The following is a 16,944-nucleotide window of genomic DNA, read 5'->3' as shown; positions in this document are numbered from 1 at the left end:
GACTTTCAGAGCCTCTGAGCAACATCAAATGACATTAATTTCAAAAAGACTTAGAAGAGTTTGGTGACTTTGGAAACAGGCTATTAAGTATTGGACACCCGAAAGTCACAGCACATAAAATTTGATCTGTGGGAGTTTTGTTGCTTAGAGTTACACGGGAATTTGGAATGTAACAAACCATACTGACTTTGAAACCTGTGGAAAATACATTTTTGTTTGAAAATATTCATTCAAATGTAGTGATTAGATAACATAATGCTGAGAAACCCTGAAGTTGTGTGAAGCCATTTAAAAATAATTTACTATGTTTCTTACAGTTATAATCTTGGAATTAGTTATGATCTGATTTTATATGTATTTAAAAGGTACTTTTAATGTAGTTTTTATGATATGGTCTTTTAATTTCAGATTATGTACAGCCATGCCATCACTGCTTCAGGGTTCTTCATTGCTTTTTTCATTTCCCTTGCATTGACATGTGCTGCTTTTCTCATCATTTACCGAACCCAAATATTAAAATGGAGTTTCTGTAGTAAAAACCAGGTGAGTCATACTGTCTATAAGGGTTTATTTAATTTTTTTCATCGATCATATCTGATGATATAACTCGCTAGCTAAAACAGATTGTCTGAAGAGTTTTTTAAGATAAATAAAAAGCCACCAAGTGGTGGATTTGCTTCACAGGTAATGTAGTCTCTACAACCTGTATTCTTTAGCACAATCAGATTTAGAGGTTGAGTGTAAGAATGATAACCTGATCAAAACAACTGCTGTCAGTACTTGAATGTTAGTTCTAGATTGCAGGGAGATTACCCTTTGGCTATTAACTTCCTTTCATTTCCTTTCCTTCTCTCCATCCCTCAAAATTAGAGGCACAATGTCTCTGGGTTATAAACAGTTGCCAAGGGGGTAGACAACTTGCCTTGAGCATAGCAGAATTGGGTACAATTTTTTTTCTATTTTTATTATCAGGAATAGAGATTTGAATTTTGGTTTCTTAGTTCGTTGGATGTGCTTTAATCTCTTGAGTGATTAAGCAAAACAGACGGGTTTGGAGATGGAGCATTTTCAGTGTTCTTTATCCAAGCTCTGCCTGTCTGGAGAAAGTATTTCAGTACATCCTGGAACAGAGAGCAAAAATACAGAATCTGATAAATATTAATCAAGTTGGCCCAAATCCAGCCCTTGCTTCTATTAATTATTTTTGTATTAATGTAAAGTAGAGCAACTTCAATGGGAGGGAGCTAGAGACCTCAGTCAGAATATTACCATGATGGGAGCAGTCCTCTAAGACGGGTGTGCTGAGAGGTTTGAACCCCTCATCTGCCCAGACAGTGGTGGATCTCTCATCCCTCTGGACTGACCAGAGTAGCTCACAAATCACTTGAAGCCTTATTTTCTGTGGTTGAAAGTTACACCGTCAATGTTTTATTTATGATATGTCTGAAAAGTTAATCTCTTAAAATGAAAAGGATGTGACTTCCTTCATTTTACAGAAGAAACTGTGATAATGAAGTAGTAAAACAGGTCCGGCTTGGTCCTAGCAGCAGATATTTTTAGTGGGGTTTTTGTATAGTAATTTTATTAACCCTCTGAAGGGCATCTCTGTGAACTGCGAACGTTATGCACAGAATTAGTTTTCATGCTGTTCACTCATAACACTGTAATCTTACCATATATAATTTGCGTATCGCAGCAATTTTTAAAAAAATTACCCAAGGAAGTTCATAGTGGAAGGTAACTTCCTAGACAACTTTCACAAGTGTTCTGTTTTCTCCATTCGTTTCTTCACTTGTATTCCAGATCAGTTATATACAAAAAAAGATCAGCCTGAAACAAAAGTCGTATATTTGATTTCAGATACATATCTGAGTTGCACAACCTCTTTACACCTTCTCCAGCTCTACAGTTTGATGATAAGTAGTAACCTTCTCACCTGTAGATAAACTGCAACAAAATTAGATCAATTACTCATTATAATTTTTTTCCTACTTTCTCTTTTTTTGTTGTTTTTTTAGGAGATACAGCATGAACTCAGCCAAAATCACAAACTGGAGCATTCTCAGTTTAATTCAGGTGATCTCTTCAGTGAAGATATAATTATGAATGACCAAATCATCGATATTCTGTCCTTTGAAGAACCTGGCAATATGCTTCAGGCTTTAGAAGAGTAAGAATTCACTGCTATTACATCATATTTATTACATTTATCAGTCAAATCTCTGATTTGATTAACTGCTCTTTATTGTTTTTTTATAGTGTCTGTTTACACATATTGCTGCAGTACCTTAGGCTTTTGAACTGTTTTAAACAACCATCTGTGGGAACTGAAAATTATTATATTCATATTGCTTAACCTGTAGAAGTCACAACTCCATCTACGCCTTAGACACTCAAGACTTCCAATCCAAATGAACATCTAGTTTTGTCTCTGTGGTTCACTAAGTAAAGGGAAACCTTTCTGTGTACAAAGAAACGTTGAAAGGTTGTGTTCTACTCTTGCTGAGCACATTCTGCTTTCAAACAGATGGCTTTTGTCCTAGAAAGGAGAGCCCCTGCTGGGTGTCTGCATTACTGTTCAGCAGCGTATTTTGGAAGTACCTGGAGTCTAAGGTGTGACAGTTCGTAGTGCTGCCAGAAAGACACCACGTACCTGTAATCAGTGGGACCACTTGGTAGAGCAGAGAAACTCTCTTGATATTGCTGAAAGGCCAGTTAGGGCTGTTTGACTTTAGCTGCTGTTAAAGATCATCTGTTCTTCAGCTGAATTTGATAAAAAGGTCTAATGTGAGGACAAGTGGATGTTGTTTATTCAGTATTACCATTAGCTCCCCGTAAGTGTGTGAAAGGCAGTATTATGCAACTATAAAATCTGTAGAAGCTGAAAAGTTACAGGACTATGGATGTAATTTTGTTTCTTAAAGGGTAACTAACAGCATTATCATTTCCTGTCTTTTCTTGATAATTGGGTACTTACCTCTGTAAATTGCACATTGGTCCTTGCTTTTATAGCAACTCAGGCTTTGAGAAGACTCATCCTGAAAATCATTATGTGAATATTAAGTAGAATAGGATCAAATACTTTTTAAAATCACTTTAGTATTAATTTATTTCAGGGATAGTTAGGATCTATCTAGGTTGAAAAAAAAAAGCTGGACTATATTCAGATACATTATGGATTAGAAAGGTAAATATTCTCACAAACCTTTGGATAGGTTTATTTTTATAACAGAATTATTTTTATACCTATAAAACAGGATTCATATCTTAGGTATGTCCAGGGGCTAAAGTTTTTTAATATTCTTATGAAGCTTGTGCATATGTATCTTTCTTCCTTTTCTTTCCTCACAGTTTCTGTTTTCTTTACCTCTGAGTGTGTAGAACATTGCAGTGAATAAAGTAGTTACCCATTAGCAAACACTCACTAACCTTCTTCACCTTCTGAGCTATCTTCTTCTTCCAGGATGAAGATAGTAGATAGACCACAAAGGTATTCAGAGTTACAATGATTCCTGCTGTGAAAGATGATTGAAATGGTGATAGACATTGTTGTGAATGGCTCAGATCAGCCTCTACCGGTCAGTAGTGGGTGCTTTCTAATTCTGTTTAGATTATCTCATTTCATGTAGTTTTAAACTGGACCTTCTGTTTCACTCACTGTTACACAGATGCACTTACTGCATTTTTATCTATTCTTTCCCCCTTTTTATTGGCACTCATTGAATATGTGTGTTTAATTACTCCAAACCCATTCCGCTCCTCTCTCTTACTGGTGGTGCAGTTTATCTGACTGAGAGAGGATCTCTGTAATGTGAATGCCTACACCAGGTTGCCCCGAGTTCCCTTTTTTACTCAGGAGTGTAAAAGAGCACTTGTAGGGTTTGATTATTCTCACCCCTAAGCAGCTTCCAGAAATTAGTTGTATGGCTGTTGCATCCACTGACCCAAATGCCTGGAGCCTGGGCTGATTAGCTCAGCTATAGGGGTCTGGAGGTGGGCGAGATGAATCCCAGTCCTGCAGGCTGGTTGGCCAAAAAGGCTGGAGCAGTACTTTAGTGCCCATATTAGAGACATGCAATATTTTTTTGCTTTCTTCAGTAGCTTATAATACACTCCTTGTTTTATCTCTCATTAACACTTTGATATTTAGCTTTGGATGTTTCCTCATCTAATAGTGCTGGTTCCTTATTCATTTTGCAAGTTGGGGCAAATTTAATTAATTTCTGATCTGTATTACTTAAAAATTTCATTTTAGTGTTGTACTTCTAAACTGTCGTACATTATCTAAGTTTTTAGCTGATTCCAAAGAAAACTGTAAAATATTGTACGGTTGCCTTAGGAGCTCCTATGACAGCGATGTAGGCTAAAACCAGAATGAAGTAATTCTTCTTATCACTGAATTGCCTGCTTTAAGGATAGTAATTTTTAAAACATAATGGGAAAAAGAAAAATGGTGCATTTTTAAGTTATCAATGGATAATTGCAGTGAATTTGAATGAATTCTGTGCTTTAATGAAATACCGTCATTTTACTAGTTGTGGTCACAATCAGTTTACATTAGTGACAATAGTGACAATTGTGACAATAGTGACAATTGTGACAAAATGTCACAATTTTGTTTACATTAGTGACATCCAATAAAATATTTGGGTTTTCAGTAAGGAACAAGGAATGACGTTTGTTTTGTCTCATAGGAATGGGAGTATACTGAGAATAAAAATTGAGCCTGTATTTTGAGCATATTTTTTTAAAGTCATATATATGCCAATATTTTAGCATCTTAATACTTTTTTTTAATTATTATTTTGGGAAGCAAGAGTATAGGGGCTTTTGTTAGGGAGATTTTGATTAGGCATTTTCAGCCAACCAACATCATCTTGCTTGTATGCTAGCTTGGTAATTCCTTCTGCATGTTTTGGTGCAGGTATGTTTCATTTTTGTCTACATAACACACATATAAGCTTGCCGACATAATTGATACATTCTTTTGAAATTGCACTGTCATTGTAAACATGGTTGGAATCATACTGGTACAAACGAGATAAATACTCAGAAAAGTAAGAGCCACAGGATGTTTTTGTGTTCTTTGCAACATAAAGCTGTGTTATCTTTTAAGAAGTGACAGTGCCAAATCATTTAGCAGATACTCGGGAGCATGTGTTCAATATTTATGGACAGGGACAGCTTTGGAGTGTAGACAGTTTGTGGTGTCAGGAGGATTGGCTAGAGAACAAAACATACTTTTCGTGTTTCATAAGGAAGCTTCTTGGTTACTGATTTTGTGAGTTTTGTCTTAATAAGGCATGTTCTGGGTGAACATTATGCAGCAAAATAACTTGGCTTTTATTCTCAGTAGGTTCCTTGCTGTGTATATTACTGAATATCGGCCCATGGGCAATGAATGCTAATGAGGGGAAGCTATATGATTTGAATATTTGACGTGCACACTAGAAGATCATGTTCCAAAATGTTGTGTCTCTTTTTCTGTATGTCTAGAACAGAATATGAAGAGAGTTGAGCAATTGGGGTTTGTGTCTGATGTGATGAGGTTTGACCATGTTCATAGTCTCACAAGATATAGATATTTTAAAGGCAACTTAATTTCTTTAAATGGCTTTCCACTGCTACGACTTTTCTTTTTAATCTTCATTTTCTACAGCTATGCTTCCTTTAGTTTGTCAGAGCTCTAGCTGAACTTGAACCCCTCTTTGCTGATATACAATATGTACTGCCAGTTATATTGGGAAATGAGTAAGTAATATGTGTACATTGCAGCTGATTTTTTCTTGTGGTAGAGGACATTGAGGCCAGCGTACGAGAGAACAGGACCGTATTGTCTCCAGGGAGCCTTGACAGAAAAATAAAAACAATTTACTACTATATTAGAAGTTCACTTTTACTTTCAAAATGTAAATTTCTTACTGTACATGTCAATTTGATTTTCTATGGAGCGAATGTGATTTTTTTTAACCCTGGATTCAAATGGAAAGTAAGAATCATAGAATGTTAAGAAGTTCGAAGAGACCTTAAAGATCATCTAGTCCCAATCCCCTGCCATAGGCAGGGTCACCTCCCACTAGACCAGGTTGCTCAAGGCCATATCCAACCTGAAGTTGAACCGTGTCAGAGTTGGGGTATAAATGATCATATTCTCATAACAGCTAGACTTGAATATTCCTACACAGAAAATGGTGAGAAAGCGTTACACTCACTATTAGTAAAAAAAAATTGAGGTGCTAAATTTCTGTTTTTGTAACTTTGAAAAAGTGTAATTAAAATTTTAGAATTTTAGAAGGGAGAGCATATTTAGTAATCTGTTTTTGTGAAATGTGTACAATGCGGGAATACACCTATACATAATAATCACATTGATATAACAATAAGATGCAGTGAATGCACATGGTATAAACTCCAAATCCTGCATTTGTACTTCTGTGTTATGAAGGCTGTTATAAACTTGACAAGTGTGTAAACTATACTTTTTTTTCCATCGGAGAAGCTCAAATGCTTAATATGTGATAAGAGCCTATAGGACAGGGGAACTGAAGAAAGCAAGTAATTTGAAATTAATGAATATTTATCTTTTTTCATCCTAAAAAGTAATTTTTTGTGGATGTTGGCTAACTCTGAAGTGTTCAGAATTACATGGGTCGTTTCTGCTGTCCACCCAAAACAATTAGTTTTATCCAGAAAAGAGTCTCCTTTTGAGAATTGTGCTGTGAGTGATGCTTTATTCCATATAATTTTGAAAGAATACTCACCCTGTCTGAGTACATCAGAAGAATCTGAGTAGATCACAGCAAAGTTGGAAGCTCCTCAGGCATTAATGCATAATGCATATAGCCATATTTATTTATGCTTTTGTTAGTATCCAGGCTGAAGTCGGTGCTTTTGACATCAGTGGTAAAATGTATGATGACTTCACTGGAAGCAGGACTGGAGTGTTTCTTACACTCTCTTGGCATAGTCGTTTTTCAGTGGATGCCACTGAGCTGGAGGCACTTTGTCTGTCTGTCCATCCTTCCCTGTTTGCATTCCTCTCTCCATCAGGAATTGGTGCAGCTGCTGCACCTTGGGGCTCTGAGTCACTGCTGCAGTGGGAACAGTGGAGACAAACCATCCACAAATGGCCCTAAATTACATGCTTTTTGATAGCACGTGTGTTACGAAGCAATGCTTTTGCAGAAACTGCTACCTCGGAGCTCGAGTCTCCTCTGGATACTGTTGTAATACATATGCTACTAATTGGCAGATGAGAGATGAGCTTTCCTAAAATGACAAGTTTTTGTTTTGGTGACAAAATGTTTCTCTCCCTTTTAGACTTCAGAAAGTTGTGTCACAGTAGTTTCTTATCTTTGTGAAGTCAGAATTAGTTTTAAAAATGTGTTTGAAAGCCATTAGTTATTTTTAGGACTGTTAAATTCAGCAGCTGTTAATTCTCCTGTTTAAAAATTCCCTCTGTGGGCCTGTAATTTGAATAATAAGACTTAAAGACACAATTACTTGGTCCGTTAATGAGAGGTTTCCTTTTTTTGTAGCATGTTGTGTTTTGGGGTTTTTATAAATTAACTCTATTTGCTTTCCTGACCCTAGCTGCTTTCCTGTATTCTTTTATTAGGTCTGTGAAGGACATCTGTTGCATGGGCACTCTCTCTGCTTCTCTGGGTTTGGTAACTGGGATTCTGCCCTTCCGGGTCTTCTCTGACAGATCTGTATATCCTCTTCCTCTTCACGTGAGTGAAAAATCTTTACACTTGCTGTTTGCAGTTCCATTTTCTATGTGTCTGTTCACCTTCCTTCGCCCCACCTTTCCTCCCTTTTGTGCCATCTACCTTCTATACTGTCCTCATCCTTTTTCTGCATGCTTTGTCCAACAGGAGCTTTGATCTTTTTCGTCAATAGGTTGCCATCAGTTACGAGTGCTTCATTAGCTTTCATGTTTCTATGATGCTGAATATGCTCAGGAAGTGAGGTGAGACCTTTTAAACATCAGTTGCTTTAACAAGCACAGTGCAGAGCATTTAAAGCAACTTATTAAATGTACCTCGGCTTGAGGAGACACAAAGTGTCAGGCTGGAATTTTTTTTCTACATGTCACGAAACATTGCACATTTAATCTGGATGATTGTAAACGTTGTTCTTCTGGTGGACTTGAATTAAACCAAATTAAAGCATTTGGTTTAATATATGTACTTGATTCCTGTGTTGTAGTGACTGCTGGTGTCTAAGACACCAAGACTTCCTGATGCAGCGTGTTAGACCTGCCCTCAGCCTCTCTATTCTGAGTAAGAGCTTGAGGCAAGGTTTCTGGTGCATGTGATGAGCTTGTCTCACTCCTGCTGTGTGGAGATCACAAACCAGAAGCAAAGCACATCACATGGAAGGTAGATTTCAAGTGTTTTTTTAAAGAGACACAACTTTTCTTCAACTACCACTGAAAAAGGTCTGGCTGCCGTCTTCCAGGATGTGACCTGGGAGAGCTGGGATTTCTAATTACTTTTCTCCATGCTGTTATCCCTGGATTGGTGGAACAGTTCACGTGCTTCTTCTCTTTCATTGCCTTCTTCGCAGATGTGCTGTCAGGAAAATGAAGAGTGAGAGTTGCAGGTTATACTGACATGAGCTTTATTACTCTCTTGCTGACACACCAGCATCAGGTGAACTACTCCTATTGCTCCTCCTGCATTTTGCATCATATGGAGTAACTTGGGTACTGTAGTTTTTGTGGGTGAGAGAGAGCACAGGAATCTTGCTCAAAATGAATCAGGTTGAGTCTATAATGACTTGCAGTAAATAAGAAGAAATTCTGTGGGAAGACTGGGGGAAAAATAATAGGAAATGTTGTGATGATTTTGGCTTTTATTGTTGGGATTACTGCTGAAGAAGACTGAAAAAGTAACAATTAAGGAGATGGCTGAAGAATGGCTCAATCTTTTTTAAAGCATGCTTTAAAAAAACCCTGTATTTGTGATAAGGAATAAACGATATGTCATGAACTATATATCAGTGTGGTAGAGCTGTGAAGTGTTGCTTTATAGGGAGAAAGAGAATTCAGTCTTTCACATCTCAGTAAGAAAGGGTTAGTAGCTACTGGGACCACCAGCTGTCAGTGCGTGCATGAAGAACAGAAAAACAATTACTAAGGAACTTGTTATTCCACCAAACAAAAAGAGTTGGAGGTTAAAACTAATCAAATTCAAGCAAAGGATGAGGTTACCATTTTCAGGTCTTAGAGAATTTATCTAGTGGAACAATTAATTAAAGTGTTGTTTAGTTCTCTGTTAGGGGATGGTTGAAAACCAGGATGAGATATTTCTCACAGAAAACAGATACGCTTCAATTAAATCAGAGCTGCTGAACTTAAAGCAGGAAAATAAATCTATGGCTTAGATTTTACAGGCTAGTCATGAATTGGTGAATCTGTGAAGCAAAGCCTTCTATCACTGCCTGACAGTCGTTAGGGAAATGTTATAGCATAAAGCTCCCATTTTCTGAATCCTTGTTTTTATTTAAATGCATTTGCACAACACTGAAACACTTATTTTTTTCAAGTTGTCGTAAACAAATAGCTTGGTATTAGCTGGCTGTGTCAGCAAAAATCCTAGGACTATAAACAAAATGACTTAAAATACACATCTACACTGCCCATTTAAAGTACTTGCTGTGATGATTCATCATCCTGTCACCTGTCCTCTGTGGCTGCCCTACTGTCCTGGAGTGAGAAGGACTCTCCCTTAGCAGAGGGAGCGGATCAGCACCCTGGGACACTTGACCATGAACGTAGGTGAATGCCACCCAAGAAGGCTGTGTACCTTCAGGTGGTGTCCTGCAATATCCATCTGTACTCAGCACAAAGAAGCTGGATGGTTGTGTTGTCTTGGGGACATTAGAGCAAATATTAGCTCTTACAGGATCTTCAGATAACTATGAAGAAAGTTTCAGGTGCATGAAATTTCAATTGCAGGGATTCCTGCTCCTGTATGGAAGGAAGAGGGGGTAAAATGGAGGAGGTTTTGTAGCTGTAACCAACCAGCCCTGCAGCAGATCACCAAGACGAGTATGGCTATCACTAGTGTGTTTCTGTGCTTTTGAAAGACTGCAGCAGGAAAATCTGTTTGTGATAGATTATCACAACTTAAGCTAATGTCTCCTAAATACTTCAAGTGTTCGAGTCATTGTAAGAAAACAATTCCATCCCATTGATTTCTAGATGGGGAAAATACATCTGTTGTGTTAAGAGAGGGGAAATGATAGTAATATTTCACTGATTTGATTAAACTTTATTTGCTTAGATAAGGAAAGGAAAGTTCAAAAAAAAAGATGAAGTCTTTCTAGCTTTTCATGCTTTGACATATATCATTCTGAATGTGGTAGCATTCTACCCTCTTGCAAATCTTGCCAAGATATTTACTATGGATTTGAAATTTATTCCAAGATTTGTTTGTGGAAAAATTGTACCAATAATTTAGCCTAGGTGAAAAAATGAATGGATTTAAGATCTTAAAAGTGTGTTTTGTAGGTCACAAACAAATTCATGTGTATGTAATCCACACACAGAAGCATACAGTGCTGTGTGGTCATATAATTTGACATATTCGGGCAAAACCCACCTAATTTTCCAATGTTAAATTGATTTCAGAATAGGCAAATATATAGAATTTAGAGTAGTTACATAGTATATGAAATTAGAATAATTATAATTCCAATTTAATTCTAAAATAAATGAGAATGTATTCATGTGCAACATGACATTTATTGCATTTTGTAAATGCCCTTGTATTTCCATCTGGTTTTAATCTCTTTTCTAGAACTCTGTTAATGTTCATGAGAGACAGATATCAGCTATTTTAATTTATTTGTATCAGCACAGAATCAAAACTTTCCCCTCTTCCCTGCAGAGAAGGGAATACACCAGCACAGAATATGAAACAGTGATGTATCAATGTAGATGGGTCAGTGAGTTTAGAGCTATTTTACAGTCAGTGAAATTTGTAGTCTATTCAGACACCTACTTCTGCTTCCCAACAAAGATGGTGGGGTTTGTTTTGGTTTGTTTTTTTTGGAGAGGGGACATTTCTATTGGCTTTTATCTGAGTGAATATTTTGAGTTCTATTAAAGACAAGCTTTTTCTGTCCGAAATGGAAATGCAAGGATGGACATATTTCATTAAAGTTGCTGTGGTAGAAGTTGACTCACCCTGCTTTTTGATGAATGATTACTATCAAGATTAGTAAACTCATATACTGTGATATTCCTGTACTTTTCTGACTACCATTTCATTACCCAGTATCAAATGACTCTGGATATCCTTGTTTTCTGATAGAAATTTCCTGTAATCTGTGATTCCTTATGGTCCCGATTACCTTTCTACAGCTTGGAGGTTACCAGCCTGACACGGGCAGATGCTGATCTGGAGGCACAACGAACACAGATATGTAAAGAAGTGATTAGTATGATGTTGAAGAACATGGTCTTAAGTCACAACCTCTTTCCTCATGTGGAGAAGAAGATAAGTTCCATTTTCAAAAAGCGGTTTCTTGCAATGGAGAAAGAGATTCAAGAGGAGTATGAAAGGAAGATGGTGGCTTTAACAGCTGAATGTAATCTGGAAACCAAGAAGAAAATGGAAGCTCAATGTCAGAAAGCAAGAGCTGCAAACGAAGAGGCTGAGGAATTAATGAAGAAAATTAATGAAAAGGTAAATCTGGTATAAGATCAAGATAGTTTGCATGATATGTAGTTTTCTGTAGATGGTTTATCTTTTAGACTAGAATGGCTGAGTAAAGACAAAGATCTACAATTTAAATATGTTCAAAAATTCAGATGTCATAATTAGGGTAGTTGTTATTAAGAAATTGTATTTTACTTCACCAGAAAATTAATTTATCTCAAGAGAATCTGTGACACCTGAAAACAAAGGGTTGACATTGGTTTTTTTATAATCACTTAAACAGTTGCAAAGTGGTGTATTTTTATTTACTGCATTTTACTGCAGCAGCTCCTGAGATCCTCAGTCAGACACTGTGTGAAGTATTTTGCACATTCAGAGCAAAACAAACTCCCTGCATCATAAACCTTACAATCTAGGTAAAAAGCTTCCAATATTTATGTTCTTATTTTGAAGAAAATGAGAATATAAGCACAACCAAAGGCTGATTTCCCTCCAAACTGAGTGAAGACAAGCAGAACAATCTGTGTTTTAGGCAGAGCAGGGAGTGGACTTCTCTTGGAAATAACCTCTGGATAAGAGATAAGTAATTTAAGTGGGATATCACATACCCATAATTGGTAAGAACTTTTATGATAATTCATTATGGCAGTTTTGACAAAAGAAGGTTTTTGGTGAGTGTGACCCATCAAAGGTATTCCAGTATGTTGAGGCTCTCAGGAGGAACTGTGTTTTATCAGGATGTTGTATGGAGAAAATTGATGACACAAAGCTAATGAGCCAGTTGAATTTCTTTGACATTTCAAGCTGAATTTTAAATTGTGACTGTAGGGAGCTTTCAATACCTGTAAGATATGCATAGCCTGAACTAGAGCTTCTAGAAACTCAAAAGAAATGGCAAGGAAGAAATACTTGTGGACACCTTAAGGATGAGGTGAATTGTATTGTGCAGAAGACTTTTTCCTTCTGTTGGTTATAGAAGGTGTCTAGGCTAGATGTCTAGTGCTTAGATTGACCTCACTGAGCTAAATCCTCCTTTACAGAGAGAGGGGCCTGACTGAAACTCAATATGTGAACTCATACTAAATATGCTTTCAGCAATGTGGCTTTTCTTTGTATGAAATGAATTGATGTTGGGTCATTCTGGTTTGTACTGGAAATCCTGAATGGTGGGAATCAAGCAAACAATTAAGGCCAATCCAGTCCTGGTGCTGATCCATTTACCATATACTAACATCTTGCTGTTCACTTTTCTGTCTGTGAAAGGACTTGGTTTTTTACTTGCCATGGCACATGGTCCAACATGACATTCTGGAGCACCAGGGTTGGCTCACACCTGTGCTCCTGGGCAGCAGGTGTGTCCTGACATCCAAGACATGGCAGTGAAAAACAGCTGGAGCAATAACCTCCTCCCCTTCTCAGCCAAAACACAGAATTTATATTCTTTGCCTTTTTGATTAATTATTTGCTGCCTGCAGTGTGTCTCTCAGTGAGAGTGAGGTGCAAAAGAAAGTTCTCCTCGAGATAATTGGTATGAAATTTAGAACAAGAATAACATAGCAAATGTTATGTAGCTCTGCTGGCGTAAGAAGCATTCTATGCTCTGGGGTACATATATGTTTTGATTCTGTAATGACTTTATGCCATCTGAGATTAAAACTATGAATAAGTCTTACTGGAGAACTATGAGAAAGTATTTCTGCCAAGGAAGCTTTTAAATTAATTGCCATTCTGTTCCATTGTTGTAACTCTAAAATGATGCTCTTGGATTAATTTGTAGAAAGCTATAGTTAAAGTAGGTCACCAATAATAAGAACTTTTATATATTTGTAGTAGAATAGTTTTTTCCTAATTTATATTATTTTTAAAATTACACATTTTTATTTCATTGTTTTGCCTTATATGAGTCTATTCGATTTTAATAGGATTTCCAAATTGATGAAACCTAAGAAATTTATTTCATATATATAGTCTTTGTCCTGAATTTCGTGCCATTTTATATAATTTATCTTAAATAAGGCTTCTGAATTCTAAAAAGACTTCATTATGCTTTGGATAGTCTCTGGATTATTGACTGGCAGCTGTACAACCCTGTCATTCCAAACAGGTGAAAACTGTGGAAAGTGTACACTGATTTAATATCAGCCTTCATTTAAACCTGAATTCATAAAAGATATATGAGGTAGTAGCACTGATATATTTTAAAATATGTTGAATTCTGAAAATCACTTCAGGTATATTTATTTTTCTCTTCTCTGCAGCCTGCTGTAGAATACAGAAATCTTCTGGATAGAGTTCACAGACTGGACCAGGACCACCTGAAGAGGTTCCTTCTGGTAAAACAGGAGGAATATTTTGCGAAGGCTTATAGACAGCTGGCTGTTACCCAGAGAAAGGAGCTCCATACCATCTTCTTTGCACAGATAACAAATGCAACTTTAAAGGGAGAACTGAAGTTGGAAGCAGCTAAAACATTAGTGGAAGGTTACTCTAAAATACAGGTAATAGGATGGTAACTCCATTCCCAACCTAATGACAGAATACAAACGTACAGTAAGTTTTGAGAAATTTTTCACGATAGATGTTATCACTTTTATAACTAGCTTTCTTAGAAAGTATTTTAAAAATTATAATGCCTTCATTATGCACATCTAGACATCTATACAACTGTATGTTGAGGCATATGCACATTTTCAAAGCTCCCTAGGCATCAAGTGCTGTTATATTCTTCAGAAGATGTACTGAGCCCCCCAGTTCAAATATGTAGATTATTGAAACTGTGGTATGTCTGAAGTACTATACTTTTGTTCTTAGAAGGATTGAGTATCTCTAGTTTACATGTTCTAGTGATGCCAATGAAGAGTATGTTCAGGACTTTAGTTTTGCTGTCAGTTACATTTTAAGCCTCTTGCAACAAAATAGCTGGAATTCTTTCCTCTAGGGTTTTGTTTGTTGGTTTTTTTACTCCATTTGTGTTTAAAGTTAGTGCTCTAGATGACAAAAATTCTGGAAATTTTTCTTCTGGCTGCTTCTCAAGGAAGAGTGTGATTGTTGTGATCCTAGAGGTTGAGGATGGAGGTTAAAAAGAAATGTTTGAAAAGTAGATGTCAAAACGTGTAAGACCCACTCCTAAAACCTGATGCACAATCTCAGTAGACAGAAGCTACATATGGGCCATTGTCAGGGGTAGTTGCAGAAAGCAAAAGATAGTTGAGCAGCCAGCTCAGAGAGGTAGAGCAAGTGAAAAAGTTTTGACCATGTTACTGAACAATTGCTGTGTTCAGGTCCCAATTCAAGACCTTTCAGCCTGTGATAGCTGTAAGCAGGAACATTGCTACTAACAGTTGTAGGGCTACATGTGTATTTAATTGTGGATAGCTGATCAAATGACCTGTTAACAAAGGGCACTCGAGGTGCACTAACTATTCAGGAGAGTACACACAGTATTGAGATAATCAGGCCAAAAGCTCAGCACATTATTTATTTTGCTTTGTTAAGATAACTGTAATCATTTGACATGATCATTAGAGTTAAGTTGATATAAGCTTACTGGTTTTCACTCATAAGAATTTTTTAACTTTGCCCTTGTTAATGAACAAATCTGGTTTGATACTCACAGGTGTTAGCTGAAATTAGCATTACATCTATTTAAATATATTTTTTCACATTTTTTCCTGTAGGGAGACATTGAAGAGCTAATGGATTTTTTGCAAGCTAGCAGGAAATACCATCTAAATAGAAGATTTTCTTACAGAGAGTATCTTATAAGTAAGATACAATTAAGGCATTCTCATGTCTCTGCTCTTATAAATGCAGCAGCAACCCAGATATCAAGTCTCCTTAATAAGATGGAAAGGTAAATAATTGTTTTCTTGTCAGCCATCTGACTACATTATCTCAAGACAATAGAATACTCTTCAAAAGTCTTTCTTCTGTGTTACCTAGCAGGGAAGTTACATAAAAATGTTACCTTTGTAACTGATGACTTTGTTAATATTCCATCAGTCACTAAGGTGAGATTTTGTTGTTTGTATCCATTTTGTACAGCACAGAGATGAATTGTTGGATACATGTGTAGTGCTTGTTTGTGATACTGAGTTCAGTTGGAACCAGACTCATGTAAGGTTCTCAATGTCTTTATACATCCATTATTTGTGTAAATAGTCAACAGCATGTGAAAAATCGTACCAGGGTCCATTGCAACATGTACCAGACCTTTTGTCTGGGTTCTTTATGCATGAATATATGGATTAATAGAAAAGAACAGTTTTGATTCACTTGTCATTGAATACGTTTGAGGAGCTGGATGTACAGTGGCAAGCTGGAAAGTGTGAATATTTCCTGAAGACAGTTGACTAAGTTTATAAATAATGTGACGGGAGGATTTTGACTAGCAGAGTACACCTGTTGCAGGGAATTAAGAAGTAAAGGTCAGGTAAGTAAAAAGTAGACCTGGAAATGGGCTCAATTTATCTGAGATATCATACCAGCGTCAGGCTGATTGAGTACTCTGTGAGAGGATACTCATAGCCAAGGTGGAGAGACAGAAGTGGTGACTTACCAGACACACAGACACATAGATTTTTAAAATTATGTGGGAATGTGGAGCACTGAGACAGACGTCATGCTGCTACCCAGAGAACTGTGGCATATGTTAGTTTGGCATACAGAGAGATTACTGAGGAGCATGCCAGGGAAGTAAAATATGTTAGTGTACAGGAAAACAATGTAACACTGCTGCTGTTGATCCTGTGCGTGCAGCTTTATTTATATATTTTAGATGTCTATATTGATGTCAGTCACTGACAATATGTGAAATGTGCAATAAGAGAACAAGGTAAACATCGGTCTTTTTACAATGTGGGGTTTTTTTTCATAATATTAATTAAATTTAAAAGTAATTTAATATTAGGAGGCAGGAAGTCTCTTAAAGATTACAAAGATTACATCTGTTGATGTGATGAAGTAATTTATCTGGTTTTTTTTATAACTTTTCCTTGCTTTTTTTTTTGACTGTCCTGTGTGCTGCCTCTTTGGAATCATACACTAAGTTTAGCCTGAATCACCCTGACTTTAGCCTCAAGATTCATTGATTGGAGAGAGGTTTTTCAATATGTTTGCACTGCTTTGCCTTTTTTGCCAAGATCTGCAACTGTGTGGCTCAAAGACAAAAATAATTCAGATACATCTTTCACAGAGAGTTTCCTTCCATCAGTTCATGCCTGTCTTTGGAATTGTATTACGAGAAATGGTCTGAGATGTTGTCACAGATGTT

The 16,944-nt window shown here is 36.7% G+C and overlaps 1 protein-coding gene across 5 annotated transcripts in view; it reads left to right on the top strand.

Moving 5' to 3' along the window:
* EVC2 (EvC ciliary complex subunit 2) overlaps positions 1-16,944 on the top strand; it is a 71,308-nt gene that overhangs the window by 22,510 nt on the left and 31,854 nt on the right. For 4 of the 5 annotated variants that reach the window (XM_027736225.2, XM_027736224.2, XM_027736223.2 and 1 more), the window contains 5 exons: positions 409-543; positions 2,019-2,170; positions 11,375-11,699; positions 13,931-14,170; positions 15,350-15,525. In XM_027736225.2, coding sequence (XP_027592026.2) covers positions 409-543; positions 2,019-2,170; positions 11,375-11,699; positions 13,931-14,170; positions 15,350-15,525 — 1,028 coding nt within the window. The remainder of the gene's footprint in view (positions 1-408; positions 544-2,018; positions 2,171-11,374; positions 11,700-13,930; positions 14,171-15,349; positions 15,526-16,944) is intronic. The other variant, XM_027736227.2, reaches the window with a different exon arrangement.

Source organism: Pipra filicauda, unplaced genomic scaffold (assembly GCF_003945595.2).
Source record: "Pipra filicauda isolate LSUMZ 115617 unplaced genomic scaffold, ASM394559v2 scaffold43_size3849885_pilon, whole genome shotgun sequence".
In the NCBI taxonomy this organism is placed as follows: Eukaryota; Metazoa; Chordata; class Aves; order Passeriformes; family Pipridae; genus Pipra; species Pipra filicauda.
Note: the sequence above shows the minus strand (reverse complement) of the source record. Positions and strands in the feature narration are given on the sequence as shown.